General features: G+C 45.0%; 1 protein-coding gene across 1 annotated transcript in view; it reads left to right on the top strand.

The window, feature by feature from the left end:
- The window catches only part of LOC147438875 (fanconi anemia group D2 protein), a 100,690-nt gene that overhangs the window by 42,819 nt on the left and 39,921 nt on the right, over window positions 1–17,950 (top strand). Inside the window, exons 6-26 of the mRNA XM_086484836.1 lie at window positions 4,514–4,643; window positions 4,722–4,768; window positions 4,851–4,955; window positions 5,064–5,177; window positions 6,564–6,703; window positions 7,866–7,963; window positions 8,045–8,126; window positions 8,223–8,274; window positions 8,366–8,446; window positions 8,831–8,926; window positions 9,003–9,106; window positions 10,545–11,010; window positions 11,089–11,130; window positions 11,225–11,447; window positions 11,640–11,788; window positions 11,855–12,041; window positions 12,134–12,366; window positions 12,467–12,562; window positions 12,646–12,735; window positions 12,816–12,848; window positions 12,938–13,072. Of these exons, the coding sequence (XP_086340962.1) occupies window positions 4,514–4,643; window positions 4,722–4,768; window positions 4,851–4,955; window positions 5,064–5,177; window positions 6,564–6,703; window positions 7,866–7,963; window positions 8,045–8,126; window positions 8,223–8,274; window positions 8,366–8,446; window positions 8,831–8,926; window positions 9,003–9,106; window positions 10,545–11,010; window positions 11,089–11,130; window positions 11,225–11,447; window positions 11,640–11,788; window positions 11,855–12,041; window positions 12,134–12,366; window positions 12,467–12,562; window positions 12,646–12,735; window positions 12,816–12,848; window positions 12,938–13,072 (2,703 nt within the window). The remainder of the gene's footprint in view (window positions 1–4,513; window positions 4,644–4,721; window positions 4,769–4,850; window positions 4,956–5,063; window positions 5,178–6,563; window positions 6,704–7,865; window positions 7,964–8,044; window positions 8,127–8,222; window positions 8,275–8,365; window positions 8,447–8,830; window positions 8,927–9,002; window positions 9,107–10,544; window positions 11,011–11,088; window positions 11,131–11,224; window positions 11,448–11,639; window positions 11,789–11,854; window positions 12,042–12,133; window positions 12,367–12,466; window positions 12,563–12,645; window positions 12,736–12,815; window positions 12,849–12,937; window positions 13,073–17,950) is intronic.

The raw sequence follows: 17,950 nt of genomic DNA, 5'->3' as shown, positions 1-17,950 counted from the left end.
CAGCTCTTGAGACTGGACACTGGAGGCTTTGGGCTTGGGAGTGCTGTCCACTGGCACGAGTACAGTGGGATCCCGGTGAGTGGCTCTGGAGGGACCCTTTGTCCTCTGCAGACCACCCAGGTGTCCCGTTCTTTCACTACACTTTTCGACTGGGACGTCATATACTAGCAGCACAGAGAGAGGCCCGTCCCGTTGCAGCACCTCATTGGCAGGAGGAGGGTCTCACAGCTGAGTTCTTGGCAGCCTTCTGGGAGAGGTTGTGGGACTCCAGACAGCCGAGGCGAGTCACCTTGTTTCAGTGGCTGGTCGCACACAGAGCTACAACAGTTGGGAGCTGGCTAGTGCATAGTGGTCTCTCGGCCGCATGTGCAGCTTGTGACCATCTTGTGAAGAGTCAGCGTCACTGTCTTTGGGACTGTCCTTCGCCGAGCAGGTGTGGCTACGAGTTCTTCGGCTGATGCTTGCTCTCTCCAGGGCTCGACATTACACTTGGGGAGCAGCGGCTTGGTCCACCCTCACGGGCCCGACACTTCAGTTTCAGCTATCTTCCACCAGCAAGATGATAGTGATGCAGGAGGGGCGATCTACACTCCAGCCTGCTACTGAGCTTACTCCACAGGAGTGGTGCAGTGAGAGAGAGGAGTGTTGGGAGCTCATCAGTGGCCTGACACTCTGGTTCATTTGGCGGGCCCGTTGCTTCCGCATCATTGAGGCTCGCCCTCTCCCACCAACAGAGAGTGTTCGCGATTTTTGGCTAGAGCTGATCCACACTCTCAGAGGACAGCTCGAGGGACTACAGGGCAGCTCCGACAGCATGCGGGAGCGCAGAGAGGCTTTCCTTCGACTCTTGTGTCCTGGGCCTTTCTACACCATGGTCTAGGGTGTACTCCGATGGCACTACCGACCACCTGTGTGGCTTTTCCCTTCCCCCATTTCTTGATTTAGCCCCATTGTACATGTGCTGGTTTTTTCATTGGGAGAGCCTCCCACCATGGTTGTTGTAGCCCTCTCTTGAAGAGGTGGTTGTAGCCCTATGGGCAGTTTCAGTAACTAATAGAAGGATCTTTTTCTCGGAATTAAAAAAAAAAAAAACAGACAAAGATTGAAATGAAATAAGAGATTAGTACTGAAAGGGAAATTGGAACTAGAAGTGGAATATATTCATACCAGTATAGTGGAGTACAACAATATGAGCCAAAGTTTGCTTTGGGCTTAATGACAAAAGAAGTACAAGAGTACAAGAGCTTAATGACAAAATAAGTACAAGAGTACAAGAGCTTAATGAGCTCTAAGACTAGACTCAGTGATAGTGAACTAGTGTAACAACGTATCACAAGGTGTAACAGGGTAACCCACAAAATGAATAGTGGGTCCTATTTATAGCTGCTAAACTAGGCCTCTGATTGACTGTTTACTATGTAGTTACTTGTTGTAACTGAGCTCGGTAATCCCCAATTCAGCTGTTCTTTCGAACTCCCGCCTAGAGGTTGTTCCCTCGTCTACACTAAGGATAAGGGAAGTAGGTGTGTCTTGAATGGTACAATCTCCAGGGATCAATCTGGAAGACAAGGCATAAGAACTACTGCTCGGATGCAATAGGGGAAGCAACCACAAATTCGATAGATGAAGCAACCACTGAAGTGGCTAAAAAGGAACATCTGCCAAGATATTAACTACACTGTGGCTAAAAAGGAGCATCTACCAAGATACTAACTACACTGTGGGCTAAAGCACACCATCCAAAGCCACAAGAAATTTCCAAGGAAACCAGGGACTAGAAGACACCGTGTATGGCACTCCATTGAATGGAGCATCGGTAGTTGGCTGAAGATAATAACCTAGAAGCCCCCCTTTGAAAGAGAAGTATCCTCAAAAGTATGCTCTGAGCTAACAAGTGACTCAATCCCACGTCGGAATAGAGCAAACACTGCCGCTGAAAACTTCAAAGCTAAAGCCAAGAACTCCCCCCAAGGTAGGAAGCCCCCTTCCCGTGCAATCTTGGGAAAAGAGAATAAGTACCACCAGAAAGAAATCTCAGACAATCGGAGTAAAACTGCTTCCTTTGTAACCGAATAGCAAAACTTGAATCTCAAAGAATTCGGGACTCAAAGAGAATCACACCATCGGTAAACTCTAACTGCTAAGAATAGGAAGATAGGAAAGGTCGTCACATGAGGATTATACTGGCCAAAGAAGCCTTCGGGTGTAGTTGAGATAATGTGTCGTGCTCTCTACAGTGGGTGCTCCTCAATGCAATGTGCGCGAGATCTCATTCCAACAGAATGAAAACACAGAAAACAATGAATAACAGTGCAATATCAACACACTCAGCAACAGAACCCGAACAATATGAACATCGACCAACTCAAGAAAATCAATATAGACACTGCCATGGCAGCACACTCAACTCAAGCCTAAAACTCATGGGTACAATGGGGGTGTCGAGGCTCAACTGTGCAGGGATGGTGCTGACGTTCTATGTATAACTCAAGGTGATAGACTCTAGACTACTGACCACACAAAGTAGATAATGTCGATAACCCCAAACAACTACGGATATATACCACCATAAAGAGCCGCCAATGGCTCACAAATATCCAATCCAGCTAAGACTATCTCAAAACTGTGGTCGTGGTGGTCTGGCCCCGCGTTGGCTAGACCACCACCCGTATGCCTGCCACGTGTCACTGGCTAGGCAAAAGTCCGTTTAGTGTGAACCCCAGTCCAACTGCAACTAACTATCTGTCCTGTGACACTGTAGCCCTGCTACAGGTTGCCCACCACAAAACCAGTCACCGTCTTGGTGAGAGTAACACTATGCTGCAAAGAGAACCGAGAAGTCACTATGTACAAAAGAAGACTGAGCAGAGCAGTGCGGTCTCGTCACCCGAGAGAAAGAGTCGTTGCCACTGCTGCACCTGAAGTATCCGCCTCTGGGGGAGGAGCCATCAAATCGATAGTGGGAGGCTGCTGCTGCTGCTGAGCTCTGTTCCTCTGGACAAACTGGCTCCCTGTGACTAGAGCTGCCACCCGTATGCTTGCCACGTGTCACTGGCTAGGCAAAAGTCCGTCCAGTGTGAACCCCAGCCCAACTGCAACTAACTATCTGTCTTGTGACACTGTAGCCCTGCTACAGGTTGCCCACCACAAAACCAGTCACTGTCTTGGTGAGAGTAACACTATGCTGCAAAGAGAACCGAGAAGTCACTATGTACAAAAGAAGACTGAGCAGAGCAGTGCGGTCTCGTCACCCGAGAGAAAGAGTCGTTGCCACTGCTGCACCTGAAGTATCCGCCTCTGGGGGAGGAGCCATCAAATCGATAGTGGGAGGCTGCTGCTGTTGCTGAGCTCTGTTCCTCTGGACAAACTGGCTCCCTGTGACTAGAGCTGCCACCTGCTGCGCAATTGATGGAAACACGTGGCCTAAAGTGTACTCAGGCCGTCGACTAACACAGCCTTGTCGGTGTGCATTAGCAAGGCCGTCGCAAGGAACGCTCTGTGTTGATTGCATATGTGGTAAGGAAGCCGGCGGCTGAGGCGGCTGAAGCCCTTGCGGATAGTAGGTAAAATGCTGAGGGTGGCCATATCCGACAGGAGTATGTGTAGAGGGTCCCATGAAATGGGCAAAGCTACCTGGCTGTGCATACCCAACAAGAGTTTGTACCTGTATCGCTTGCCCTGTCCAACCATATCCCCTACTCACAGGAGCCTGAAATCCGATATCATCATGGAGTAGCACTTCCTGAAGTCCCTGCATCTGAGCTCCGAGGTCCGTCAATGATTTTAGACTTTTCTTGCAATGCGTGTCGCAAAGCAAAAATAGTAGCGTCTCTATCCGCAATCGCGCTCTCTACAACACGCAGAGAGCCCTCCATAGTTGCGTATGTAGCGGAGTGGCGTTGGTGTGTAGCAGCCAACAGCTCTGCTCCAAGCTCAATGGTAGCAATGACCTGCCTGGACTCCTGCTCTTCTCCTCTCTCTTTAATGACAACCTATTCAAGAGATTAGGCTTTGGGAGATATGCGACCAACTGGTTCTATTCATTTGCTTGTTTGTTATCTTTTTTAGCATTATTACCTTAGTTTTTTATATTAGATAATTGACGAAGATGTAACGTTTTTCATGTGTCTTTTAGGGCTTTGGCAGTAGTAACATTTCATTCCATTTCATTTCTCTCCCTTTCTCCTTTGTGCTCAGAGCTTGCCATTTTTATAGAAATCCCTTCCGTGTCTGAGTAAGGCACTTATGGAGCTTAGGAGATCAATGGAAGTTATGCCAATAAGTGATCTTGTATTATGGGTGTGGTTAAAGAGCGATTGGGTCCTTGCAATCTCTTACCTTTCTGCATTATCTTGGGGTATGTGGCCATGAGATTGCTGTCAATAGAATCCTTTCTCTTGTCAAAGAAAACAAACAAACAAGCATCTATTGCATGTACAAAAATACATTCTGGAAAAATCAATTTCGGATATTAAACAAGATGAAAAGGTCATCATGTGAAATGGCTTGGCAGGTGCTAGGATCGTTGGTCACTCACACTGGCTCAGGTGTGGATTATGAAGTGAGTTCAGCTTTGGATGCTCTTATTGTTATCTCCTCCAATTATTCAGAAGAGCTGCTAGTATTGTCGTCATTCATTAATGGTAATCCATCAACTTTATTGTATGTTCTAATACCATGCAGGTGTGATGAGGTTTTTCATGAGTTTTTTTTTTTGGCAGGCATATTAGACTATCTAGAAGGCTTTCAAGACAATCATCTGCATCAGGTCTATTTAGCTGCTCTTAAGGCTTGAAATGAAAAGGTGTGGAAGACACAAATGACCTGCTGGCTCTGTTTCTTTACGGTAGGTATACAAGGTGTTTGGACAGTTAGCTTTGGCAACCTGGGCTCATGGACCTGTTACCAGAGGATCATCAATGGCAAATGAGCTGCTAATTGTGCTTAGGAAACAGGTTTAGTTCCACACTGTCCTATTCATTCAAATTCTTAATTACCAGCAGCACTACATTCTAACCGTTGAAGTGTTCTATACTAACATACAAATGTTTTTTGCAATGTAGATTACCAATCCAGATGCAACATACAAGAGAATGGGGATAATAGGTGTAATAAAATTGATTTCTTGCTTAGGTCATGAGAATAACCTAACCTTGCCTTCTGGTACAAGCACACAGGTACATATGGATTGATTGCAGTGATTTTTGCACTCATTGAATTTTTTTGTCCTTTGCCACCAATCAGCTTTCAGGAGAGAGTATAGCTAGAGAGAGTAGGAGGAGAAACTTGGGTAGTAGAGTAGGTCCAGAGAGACCCGAGAGTGGCAGGAGAGGTCGAAGAGGCATGACGTGATAGTAGTAAAGGAGAGTCTGAAAGGAGACTTGAGACTTGAGACTCAAGTGTATTGTTGAAGGGCCAAGGCATTGGAGAGCTTGAGGGCTGAGGCAGGGGTTATGCAGAGGCTAGAGCTTGAGCCTTTGAAAGATGGTGGATTGCCGTCAACTCCAATTGAAGCTAGAGCTTTGATATTATTGAAAGAAGGCGCCTCTCTTGAGGCTTGAGCTTGTAAAAATAGCCTCTTGAATTGGCTTCTCAAAGCTGCCAAAGAGGCTTCACATGGTGCGCACATGGAGACGTTTGGCAGAAAAGTGCAACGTGCCCATTCACTGCGTGGGAAGACAGGAGAAGGTGTAATCCACTCCGCAAAAGCTGCCTGCAATTGACGTGGATGAACCTGAACATCCAGCAGCCTGCACCAGCACCATCACGCAGATGTCAGCTCCCTCGCTTAATGGACGAACGGGTGTCATGTGGGCGAATAGGCAGTTGGTGATGAGCGTTCATCATTTGATCGGATGCAGAACTACCTCCTCCATGTGCGCACTACATCCCAACGAAGGGAAGGAGGCATCGGCAATGGTCCAAATAACTTTTTCAAAAAGCAGCTGGCTACCTGCAGGCTATGACGTTCCGTGCTAAGCATTCCAACATTAGATATGCTACTCTCAAAATCAAAGTAGATACGAGGGTTACTTTCGAGGTTGTTCTCTCTTAGGGGTTTCTTCACCACCATCACTGAGGATACTAGCGACACCACAAGATATATCTCCTCGACAAGGTGCACTACTTGATCAAGCAGTCCAGCTTGGCCATCTCAAGCACCTCAGGCCTCAGAGATCTATGCATAGGCGATGCATGCACAGGAGGATTCAGAATATTATCACTTGAGACCATGTGAGCCTCCTAGGCTATTACTATGGAGGAGATTGATGCTATGTTGCAGTGCCCTATGCGAGTGCTCTTAGGATGACTCACTTCCTTTTCTCCCATTATTATCTCCTCCTCATTACTGCTATTTGTATCACTGAGGTTGTATCCTAGTTACCCATCAGCTTCACTACCCTTTTTAAATTGTTGGTCTCAGAGGCCATTTTGGCCTTTTGCAGACATTAGTATAACATTTCATTTCATGTTCATTTTCTCTTATAAAGTTCTGTTATTTCTTGAAAATAGGATTGTTTGATGGTTCTGACTTTTTCCTCTGTGTCTGATACTACATGAAGACCAGTGTAAATGAGACTTTCGGTTTGCTGCAATTGATAATGGAAATGTGTAAAACATCATGTGTGGCAAGAGGCTTCTTCTACGATGAGCTTGCTGTTTTGTGCGAAACTGTATCTCTCGATGCCTCCATAACAGAATGGTAATGATAAGTTATATCTCATCTAGGTATATTTTTCAGTCGTATAGCGCACATGCAGACTTCACATTGTGAAGTTTTTGTCTGAGTTATGATCAGTTGATATTGTGCTAATTGTTGTGCGTATGCCCTATCAACTACCTCATTTTTTTGCTATTTTTTCCGATTAAATGCTTTTTTTAGTGGTAGGCTTCATTATGGTTGAGTCTGCCCTTGATCTCCAGAGTCATGATGGAAACTCAATACGCTGAACTTTGTGTTAGTGTATGCTCATGTGTGTGTGTTTGTGTTGTGTGTTGTGTTTGGGAGCATATATAAGCACCTAGTGCTACATCCACTATTGGCATTGATGACGTTAGTGGGGATATCGTGGTATTTAGTCAATACTACGCATGACTGAGCTGATGATTATATTGTCTTGTGGGTGACTACCATGGGTCTATACCTGGCACTTTCCTTTAAGGGTGAATCTGGGCTTATCCTGGATTCATCTAGGTATTTTTTTTAGTCGTACAGCGGACATGCAAACTTCACATTGTGAAGTTTTTGTCCGAGTTACGACCAATTGATATTGTTGATTCTTTTTGTCTTTTGTGGTGCGTATGCCCTATCAACTACCTCATTTTGTGCTAATTTTTCCGATTTAGTGCTTCTTTTAGTGCTAGGCTTCATTATGACTAAGTTTGCCCTTGATCTCCGGGGTCGTGACAAAAACTCAACACGTTGAACTTTGTGTTGATGTATGCTTATGTGTGTGCACGTGCGGTGTGTGTTGTGTTTGGGAGCATATATTGCACTGACGACGCTAGTGGGGATGTCGTGGTATTTAGTCAATATTATGCATGATGGAGCTGATGGTTATATTTTCTTGTGAGTGACTACCATGGGTCTATACCTTGCACTTTCCTTTAAGGGTGAATCTGGGTTTATCCTGGATTCATCTAGGTATATAAGTTATATTTCATTCATCCCTTGAAATCTAATAGATTTTTGCATTTTCTTAAAGGTTGCTCATGCTTCGTTCTTGAAAAATTTAAGGAAAGTAAACTTGTTCTGCACAGGCCTCAAGACAATCATTTTACTAATTGCTTTATCCTTTAATAGATTAACCTTCAGATGACTTATATGATCTTCATAAACAAAATCAGTTTCTTCTGGATTTCAGGATCTCAAAGCAGACAGTAGAATTTGAATCTTTGTTTCTTGTGGACCTGGAAGCTGGCAATGTTCCCGCCGAGCTCAAAAGCTCGGAAAGCTTGGAAGGTCTATACCTTCATTATTTGTAAGCTGGATTATGATTAGTTTTGAGCTGTAATGACCCAGCCTAGTCTATTGGAAGTGTAGGTAATGCGTGGATGAATCTGGATGGGGAAGTATCTCCAATTCTACTTAACATCCAGAATTTGTTAATGTCAGATGGCACAAGGTGAACAGGACTTCTTTTGCTATTATCATTCTAGTATTCACCTCATAAAATGGGAATCTTGTTTCTTTTGAGAATCTGCCTGGCCTGTGTTTTCAGCTCTACTCAAGCGCTCGTTTTTCTTCCTTCGAGTTTTCGTCTACTGGCTACTGTAAGGGAAAATTCCGGCTGATGTATGACAGATTTTCGTCAAAAAATAATACCAGCTTGTTTGTGACATACTTTTGCAACTTCTTTGACAGGTTGAGCGGGCAACCAATAATGGTTCCCTGGGAAATATTGATGCTCTTTTGGGATGTCCTTTGTATCTTCCAGCATATCAGGTTCTTTGAGGAAACGACTTTCGTGCTTTTTTTTCTAGAATATAGGGATCTACATTGAGCTAAAGCTGGAAAGGCGAGATATAATTTAATGCATCACAATTCTTAATGCCAGAGATGCTCCCATGTTTCATGTTTTAAAGTCTTTATAAGCTGCATTCATAATGCAACATCAACGGAAAAAGGAAGCCAGTAAATTACTATGGCTTATCTGCGCTTGATCAAGCATTTTTTCTGAAAACTGATTGTTAGCTTGTGAAGGGGATTTTCGTGCTTGCTGATATCAAAAGGCTGTTCAATATCCTATTTATTCCGGCTTGTCCTGTTTGGTAGTAGAAGTTTCTGATGTGAGTAGGACATTCTACTTCAAATTCAATGTGCTTGCAGATTTTAGTAGGTGATGAATGGCAAGACTTGTCTCCAAACTTGAAGGAAACTGCATGTATTGCGATTTTTCATGCCATCAACTGGATTAGAGAGCTGGTATTGGATATTTTGATTTTCACAGGGTGCTAGTAGTTGTTAAAGACAAAACTTCATTTAATTCACATTGTTGCAGATTAATACCTATTCAACGCAAATTCAAGCTACGAACGAGAATCTCACTCAAGCAACTCGGGAGGAGATATCTGCTAAGATCCTCAAACGGATGCGTAACATAACGTAATTACATTCTCCACTAGCAGCTTGAAGTGGGGTTTTAGCAAGATTCGTATATCAGTGCAATCTTGTGGTCTTACACACTTTGCCCCCTGGGGCCTTGAGCCTGTGTTCAAAGTGTGCTCCCATAATTCAGTTATTGAGGAAAAACAGGCTGAAGGAGTAGAAACGAGATTCGTATATCAGTGCAATCTTGTGGTCTTACACACTTTGCCCCCTGGGGCCTTGAGCCTGTGTTCAAAGTGTGCTCCCATAATTCAGTTATTGAGGAAAAACAGGCTGAAGGAGTAGAAACGAGAGGATTGTAGCTGGGGCTGTTGAGTGGCTACCATCGAATACAATATTATGCTCTGCAAATCACATTTAAGGATTTGATATATCATGGTCAATCACCCCATCAAGTCAAATTGCAAAAAATTTCATCATAAATAATAAGCATGTTAATTATCTCTGATGCCAGATTGAGCTCATTTTTGCCAATTTTAATCACCATCAGATTTAGCATGCTATCACAAGCCCACACCTCAATTTTGCAGGAATTTGGACGTCCTAAGAATTTGCACCTATAGTCGGTCATTTTCAGAAGTCTTTCAGGAAAAAAATGGCCCTAACCTGGTATTTATCTATCCAAATTTCCCAAAAAGCCAAATCCTTCTCATCTTTAGTGCCTATAACCCATGTGCACAACCAAAGTTCACTTTTCGTTCCAGAATCATGCCCTAGATAATAAGAGCGGGCTTATCCTCCCAAATGCAGATTTTTTATCAGAGGTAGTCGAGCTCTAGTCTCTTTGCGCAAGGGATGTTTGAAGCGAATTTTCAGTCTAGTAATGATATGAGCAGGATAAGAGGCAAGTGACTGTATCATGCTGAGGACAGAATAGAGAGCTTCAAATTTTTGCAGTGCAAATGATTGCTGCAAGCAAATTGACCTGTGAAAAGAAAGTTTTATTGTGAAATAATGAGGGATTGTGAGTCGTGACACGAGCAACAGCAAGTTAGCCACAATCAAAGCCATTTTGACAATTTGCAATCTCAAAACATGCAAGAGGACAATGGAAAAGAAGCCAAGGCAGAGCTACAATCAAATGCAAGTAATATGCTGTAGGCCATTATGGAGGAGCTTACATTAAAAGGCGTTGGCTTTCAGCAGTTTGCTGATATTGTGAAATTGCCTTCTATTTTGGAATACAAACTTTGCATGCTACAACTCATTCTTGTGGAGAAATTCCTGTCATCTGATAGTGACCGATTCTATTGCATTAAGTAATGGCTCTATGAGTACATGCAATATTGTTGAGCATGTCTGCTTCATTCAGTTTATGTGTTTATGCTGAGAAGTAGTTTTGAGTCATGTGCGTATGCCTTCCTGCAATTTTTCTTGCTGTGAGATTGATGATTCTTGAGCTTGGGTGCTTATACTAGTACTATCTTCTATGCAGTTTTTTTGAGCTTCTCTTGGGAGACTGCATGAAATCTGTTCCTCTGTTATCCTTCCCAGTTCTTCATTCAGAAACAGAGAAAGGAAATGGACTGATACAAAGAAAAAATATTTTGAGGGGAGAGCCAGCAGCCAAGAAACACATGAAACGAAAAGCAGCAGATGTTGAAGAGGTACCTAATGCGTCTGCCAATCAAGCTGAGAGGAACAGCAGTCAAATTAGCAGTGGCAGAGAAAAACAAACCAAGCTCCCAGATTGTTTTAGTGGCAAGGCAAAAGACACATTAACCCAGGTCTCAAGTCATTCACAGCTACCATCAACAGGGACTCACCCAACAGGCAATGGAAAGGACAGTGGGACGACCAATGTCAAAGAGAGAAGTGAGAGAGCAGGGCAATTGGAGGAACAGAGGTGGAAGTTCAGGCCCTTAAGCGTACACAGTTTGTCTATCCTTTCTATTCCTCAGGTTTGTTCTAGAGCTCTTCTTGCCAACCGTATCCTACACAGTTCATAAGATTAAAAAGTAGTAGTCCTTTTCCTGCAGGGCAGGCCATCTCCAGGTTGTTGTCCAGATCCTTGTGCTGAGGTAAAAGCTTACCTTTTCTATATGGACAAGGTGCAATAATTTCCCACAAATTGTGTTGTGTTTGACTTTGATTTTGACCCTGTTCGCTTTTCAGCTTCCCCTTTATTTGTACATATTGCGTGACCTGCATCATAAGCTGGAATGTCTGGACAAGCAAACGCGCAAGACGATGTTTTGGGCTGCCTTGCCATCATGTAACCCTAAACCTCCTTCTGGTTTAGGACCCATGACAGCGACAGAATTCTTGAAAATTCTGAAACCAATATTTCCAAGTCTCAGGAAGCATCTTGATACTGCTGCTAAGATACTTCGTGGAGGTATTGCTGCATCTCTTCTTACTCATGTGGCATCAGTACCATATCAACAATACAGAGTTGGTTTGGTCTTTAATCAGAACCTAATATAGAACATCTGAGTTGATGGGTCAACTGATTTTGTTGTATATTTTTCCATTTAAAGATACCGAATTGAAATCTCTTAGGCAATGTAGGATTCAACTTGTGTGACAGGGTCTGGTTGTACATTGAACAATTCTTGCGAGGAGCATTGGAATAAAGAAGCACTTGATGCTGGCAACCCAGAAGGTGGCCTTCCAATGGTATCACAACATGCAACAGCAGGGTCTGTCTTAGCAGTAACAATACGTTGTTTATCGAAGGTATTCGCCTTGCAGTGTATGATTACTTTTGACTACACTTGGGCACTAAAAATATTTTCTTTCCAGGTTTTCTCAAACCCCGAACTCATTTGTGAGCACATGATGTCAACTTTGATGGAACTTCTATCAGCCTTTGGCACAATGGACTCTGAAGAGAAGTTTCTACTGGACTTGCATCCACCCCCTTCAGCAGGCTCTCTGGAGTACGCCTTATGCAGTGCGTATACCCATCTGGATGAACTTTTTGATGCAGGTAAACTTTAAACCATACCTGGAGCATGCAATGTCTCCATATTTGGCTCAATGGTTTGATACTACTAAGCGATAATTTTGATGTATTAACAGCTGCTTCAACATCTTTCTCGGTCACCACAGATCTTATAATGGCACAGAAAGCTCTAGTGTCCTGTGCTGAACGACTGCTTGAGATTTCAAAAGAAACCATGCGTCGAAAATCTGGTTTCTTTCGAAGCACAGGCTTCTTACCCTACTTGAAGACTAGACTAAGTGTATCTGCAGGTAGAGTCTTGCGGCATGAATGGGAGGATGAGGGACACGGAAAATGTTGGAGAAATAGAGTAAGCATGCATTGAACTCTCCTACCATCAGTGCTTTTCATTAAGGATATCTTTGTAACAAGAGAATCTTAAAGAGGTTGATGTGCTCTTAATCAATCAGGGGGATTTGATTCAACCTCTTGTACAAATATTTCTTCAGTTTAACGACTCTCCACTTGAGTTGCTAGAGGAGCTGGCCAGCAACGTCATGCCACAAGTAGGCTAACTCTCTTATTGTCTTGACAAGATTGTGTTATACTTTTGACTCAGATATCTGAATACCATGTTCATATGTTACAGGTGCCTGCTCAAAAGACTAGGGCTACTGATCCAGTCCATGCATACCCCACTCTTTGCCAGGGGAATATGCTTGTGTGGTACCGTGTGCAGGTATTAATTTGATGTTAGCAAGGACATGTATAGTCTCAGTTCGATTAATTTCCTTGGTTCTCTGTTTGAATTTCCTGCAGCATGAGGAGCTTTCAAAGATCTTCAGCAAAGCGGTATCTTTATTTTTCAAACCTAAGTGTATTCTGTTAAATACTCGAGTGAAAGTAGAATGCTCATTTCTTCACCTTTTTGGCATGTGTAGGTCAAGGATGCTTCAACCATGCACAAGTCAAAGACTGCCAAAGAAGATGATATTAACCTTGTACTAGTTCATGCTCGACAATGTGCAACAGTTCTGGTATCTTTAGTGAACCTTACGAAGATACATTGTGACAAGGTAATGGTTACAAGCTTGGACACTCCAAGCGAGGAAATCAATAGCAACACACAAACAGAAACTGCAAACAACTGAATTGAACTCGAATAGAGAGAAAAGAGGAGAGTCGACACGGAACGACGGACTTTTGTCTCTAGATGCACTGGCCCCAAAGACTGGCGGCCCTTCCAATATTTCTTTATTATTGCTTCACAAAAGTACAACTTCCCGAGGGTCCACCTCTCTTTGAGACTCTGCGTCCAAATGCCCTCTGAAGAGTGGCCCTCTGGGCACTTCTAAACGTACAAGGGATGCCCAAAAGCAGAGCCCCAAAGCGTCACTTCTAAAAGCATTCAACCCCCAAAAGCATCTGCACTCAAAAGCATGGCGCAAGCTGCCAAAAACTGCCAGCGCAATTTGTGGAAAGTCGTACAGCAGTGCCACGTGGCAGCTAGCACGATTTTCAGAAATCTGCCTCAGCCTTTGTTCTCTGACTTTTTAGGATTTTAGGCTTCTTGGTTGGTGCTCCATAAGTTCTCCAAGTTAGTAGGGGTTATGGTTTTTTCAAAAACCGTAACCCCTTACGCCTCTCGGCCACATCTCTGGGCTCAGATCTTCTTGGCCCCTTCTCCTCTAAGCAAGTCCATTAGGTTGGTCATGCCATGTTATCACTTTGTGATAGTGATAGTCACTTCCATGGGGCATCCGAGAGATCATTATGCAGGAAAAAGTCTTTTTGTGGGTCCTTAAGTGTCTACTGGTTAGGCACATTGAAGTACTACTTTAATGGATTGGTGGAATAAAACACACCTTAGCTTCCACTCACGGGAATGAACTTCAATTTGCTACCCTTCTTATGAGAAACAGGTTGTTGTGCCACCTTCTTGTTGAAGGTGGGAAGTTTTTTTTTCCGAAAAATAAAATCTTGCCATCACGTCAAGGGTACAGACCCTAAGGTAAAATTACATCAAAGTAATACATCAGAGAATCAACCATAAATGGTATCACCAAAAGATAAAATTCCTAGCGCAATCTAAAGTACAAGATTGCCTCAATGAAGGCTACGAATGGGGATTAAGCCTAGACACCTCCTAGGCTTAGAGGTATTCAAAGCCTTCTCCTCAATAGACTTCTTAGCAATTTCTGCCAAAGAAGGGACATGCCGCTTGTAAGCTAAATTTATGCCTTCAAAACTTCTGTTGATGTCCAAATCAGTGCCTTGAGGATTAGATGGTGGATCAATCAGAGGTGTCGAAGAAGTATCTGAGGAGGGAAGAGAAACAGGAACTTTGCATCTATACACAAGCTTTGGAGCCTCTGTCCTTCGAGCTCATCGTCTTCTTTTCTTCGCGTCCTTCCTCCTTGCTTTTTTTGCTTCTTCTTTTCCTTACACTTGTAGCAAGGCTACAGTGTCACTTGCACTAGACTGGCAGTTACAGTTGGTCTTGGGTTCACACTGGGTGGACTCTCGCTTGGGCAGTGATACATGGCAGACACACGGGTGGTGGTCTAGTGGACACCTTGACGAGTTCACCACACCACAGTTCGGAGATAGACGTAGCTGGACTGTCAGGGATATTTTGTGAGCCATTGGTTGCTCTTTATGATTGTATATATGCACAGTTGGTTCTAGTAATTATATGCATCATACTCGTGTCTTGTTTCCAACACCGCACATTTGCACTCTCCCTTGCACATAGGAGCCTTGACACCCCCACTGTACCTGTGAGTCCTGGGCTTGGAGCTGAGCTTGCTCCTAGTCAAAGTCTATACTGGTTCCATGAGTTAGTTGAGCTCCATTGAGTTTTGAGTCTGTTGTTGTGTCTTTGAGTTGCTTGTTCCATTGCTCTATTGTGTTTTCTTTCTATTGGAGTGAGATTTTACGCATATTGCACTGAGGAGCACCCATAGTAGAGAGCAGACACACTTTTTTTTTTTCTTTGAGAAAAGATCCTTCCATTAGTTAATAAAATTGCCCATAGGGCTACAATCACCTCTACTAGAGAGGTCTTTATCGACAGCAAGGGGAGACTCTCAAACGAAAATATAGAATATGTACAATAGGTGCCATGTGAGTGCACCCCGGACCATGGTGAAGAATGGCCTTGGGCGCCAGATTCGCAAGAAAGCCTTTTTGCACTCCCGCATGCGGTCGGAACTGCCCTGGAGTCTCTTGAGCTGGCCCCTGAGAGTGTGGACCAACTCCAACCAAACATCACGAACAGTTCCTGCCGATGGAACAAGGCGAGCCTCGAAGATGTAGAAGTAGTGGGCCCGCCAAATGAACCAAAGTGTTAGGCCACAGTTGAGCTCCCAACACACCTTTCTCTCACTGCACCACTCCTGGGGGGTACGCTCTGCGGCAAGGTGCAGTGTAGGTCGAGCCCCCTGGATCACTATCATCCTGCTGGTGGAAGCCAACTCAAACTGGAGCGCAGGGCCCATAAGAGTGGACCAGGCTGCAACACCCCAAGTGTACTGTCGAGCTGTGGAAAGAGCAGGCATCAACCGAAGAACCCAAAGCCAAACCTGCTGTGCCATGGGGCAGTCCCATAGACAATGTCACTGACTCTTCAAAGGATGACCACAAGGTGCACAGACTGCTGAAAAGCCACTGTGGACTAGCCAACTCCCAACTGCTGTAGCTCTGTGTGCAATGAGCCACTGGAACAAAGTGACTCTCCTCGGCTGTCTGGAGTCCCACAGCCGCTCCCAAAAGCCTAACAAGAACTCAGCTTTGAGACCCTTCTCGTGGCAATGAAGTGTTGCAGTAGGACAAGCCGCTCTCTGTGCTACCAGTATGTGATGCCCCAATCGAATAGTGTACTGAAAGAAAGGGATCCCAGGGTGGTCGGCTGAAGAGAAGGGGTCTCTCCAAAACCACTCTCCAGGATCTCACTGCACTCGTGCCAAAGGGCAGCTCTCCCAAGCCCAAAGCCTCCAGTGGGCTGTCTCAAGGTCTGTTGGGTCAAGATCTGTGAGACAGGTCCTCCCACAGATGCCCATTACTCATATCCTATGAAAACAACACTCTGCAACCTGTGGAGACTCTACTGAGACTCTGTGAAGTCAACCCTCTCCCTAGATCTCAAAGAACATGGGGAGTATTGACTCCGAGCAAGCACGAACTTTGATGAGGACCTCTAGTCGCGTGAAGGCCCCCATCCATTTGGGAGCTGCTGACTCTAGAGGGGTGAGCCACTCAGCTGGCAGAGCCTCTGTAATGTCTTGGCACATGGTCTGCACCCCTCTCATGCCCTATTAGCTGGGTGCTCTGTACCCCCTATGGCAAACCTGAGAACTGAATCGAGTTGCCTAGAGTGCGGGTTGGACCCTCTGCCATGGGACCCCAAGAAACATGAGGCCTACTACCAACCAAGTGGCCTCTCTGAGTGCTAAACATGGGGTTTCAAACAAGGGACTTTCTCAATCGCTCCTTTGTGCAAGTGGGTTGGTGCTGCTCTAGGCCAGTCCGTATAGCTGGTCCTAAGAGCGAAGCAGGCTCGCCGCAAGTCGATCCTCCAGTCCCTTGCTCAGACTAACTCTGTGCATCCCTGTAAAGATCCATCTGATGGAAGGGCTCCAAGGGCCTCGTGCATGAGGCACTCGAGCTCTAAGCCGCTGAAGCAACAACTCCTTCCAAGGCTCCTCCCTTGGAAGCAGTCCCCTGACAACAAACTTCCCAAGAAGGGTTCTGCTCTGTTGTGTTGGGTCTATGATCCCCAACCCCCCTGAGAACATGGTAGAGTGATGACCTGCCAGGCTACTTTGGCCCGGGCAAACTAAGTGTCGCGTCCTGATCAAAGAAAGTTCCTGATTAGCCTCTCTAACTGGCTGATACAGGAGCTCGAGAAGATCCAGCAAGACGTGATGTACCACATAGTAGCCAACAACACCTGGTTAGCCACTACAACTGTGCCTGCCAAAGAGAGCCGTGCCGAAATCCAATGCAATAACTTCCTGCGAGTGGAGAGGAGGAGGGGAGCAGTCTGTTGCTCAGGGGACAAGTCCATGCCATCTGACAACCCAAGTAACGAACTACAATCCCGGGGGGGGGGGGGGGGGGGGGGGGGATCACCTAAAACCCTCACCCGATGACCAATTAGGCGTAGGAGCACTGCCAACCCAGAAAGCAACTGTCTTCCTCTAGTTGATCGATGCGCTTGATACAATCAAGTGCTTTTGGCAAGAGGGCAGCCCTATCTGATCGAATATGTGAGCAAGAAACACTCTCCTCTTTCTCTTGCCAAAAGCACTTGACTGTGCGCACGCCTGTAGAGAGCTGACACACCTTTGATCTAAGCATCTGATCCAAGCCTGTAGAGAGTTGCAGAGAGGAAGGGGGAAAGAGGGCAGCCCTATCTGACCGAACGTGTGAGCAAGAAATGCTCCTCTCTTCCCCTTGCCAAAAGCACCTGACTGTGCATACGCCTGTAGAGAGCTGACACACCTCTGGCACACCTCTGTTCCAAGCATCTATGAAGCTCATCTTGTGTAGAGTGCCCTCCAAGAAGTCGCAGTCAACTCTATCGTAGACCTTTCAAAATCGAGAAGGAGTATCACCAAATCCTCTCCTCAGAGATGCGCGAGTGCAGACGCCTCCCAAAAAGTGAAAATGTTGTCAAGGATACTATGCTCCTTGACAAAACCTGTGTGGGTCCCATGTATAATGCTCTCTAGTAGTGGCTGGATCCTCAAGCTCAGAGCCTTTGCTAGAATTTTGTAAGATGAGTTGAGGATGGTAATGGTTCGCCACTGTCGAATCTCATCCAAAGAGCCGCCCTCCTTGGGAATCAAGTAGATCAAGCTCTCACTCATGCTGTCAGGCATCTCGCCAGTGTTCAAAATGTATTGGAATGTGCTACATTGATCTGAGCCAAGCAAGTCTTAGTACTCCAA

The sequence above is a fragment of the Adiantum capillus-veneris genome, chromosome 16 (genome assembly GCF_014529385.1).
Source record: "Adiantum capillus-veneris isolate H3 chromosome 16, ASM1452938v2, whole genome shotgun sequence".
Lineage (NCBI taxonomy): Eukaryota > Viridiplantae > Streptophyta > Polypodiopsida > Polypodiales > Pteridaceae > Adiantum > Adiantum capillus-veneris.
The sequence above is the reverse complement of the archived record's forward strand: the minus strand, read 5'-3'. Positions and strand labels throughout refer to the sequence as shown.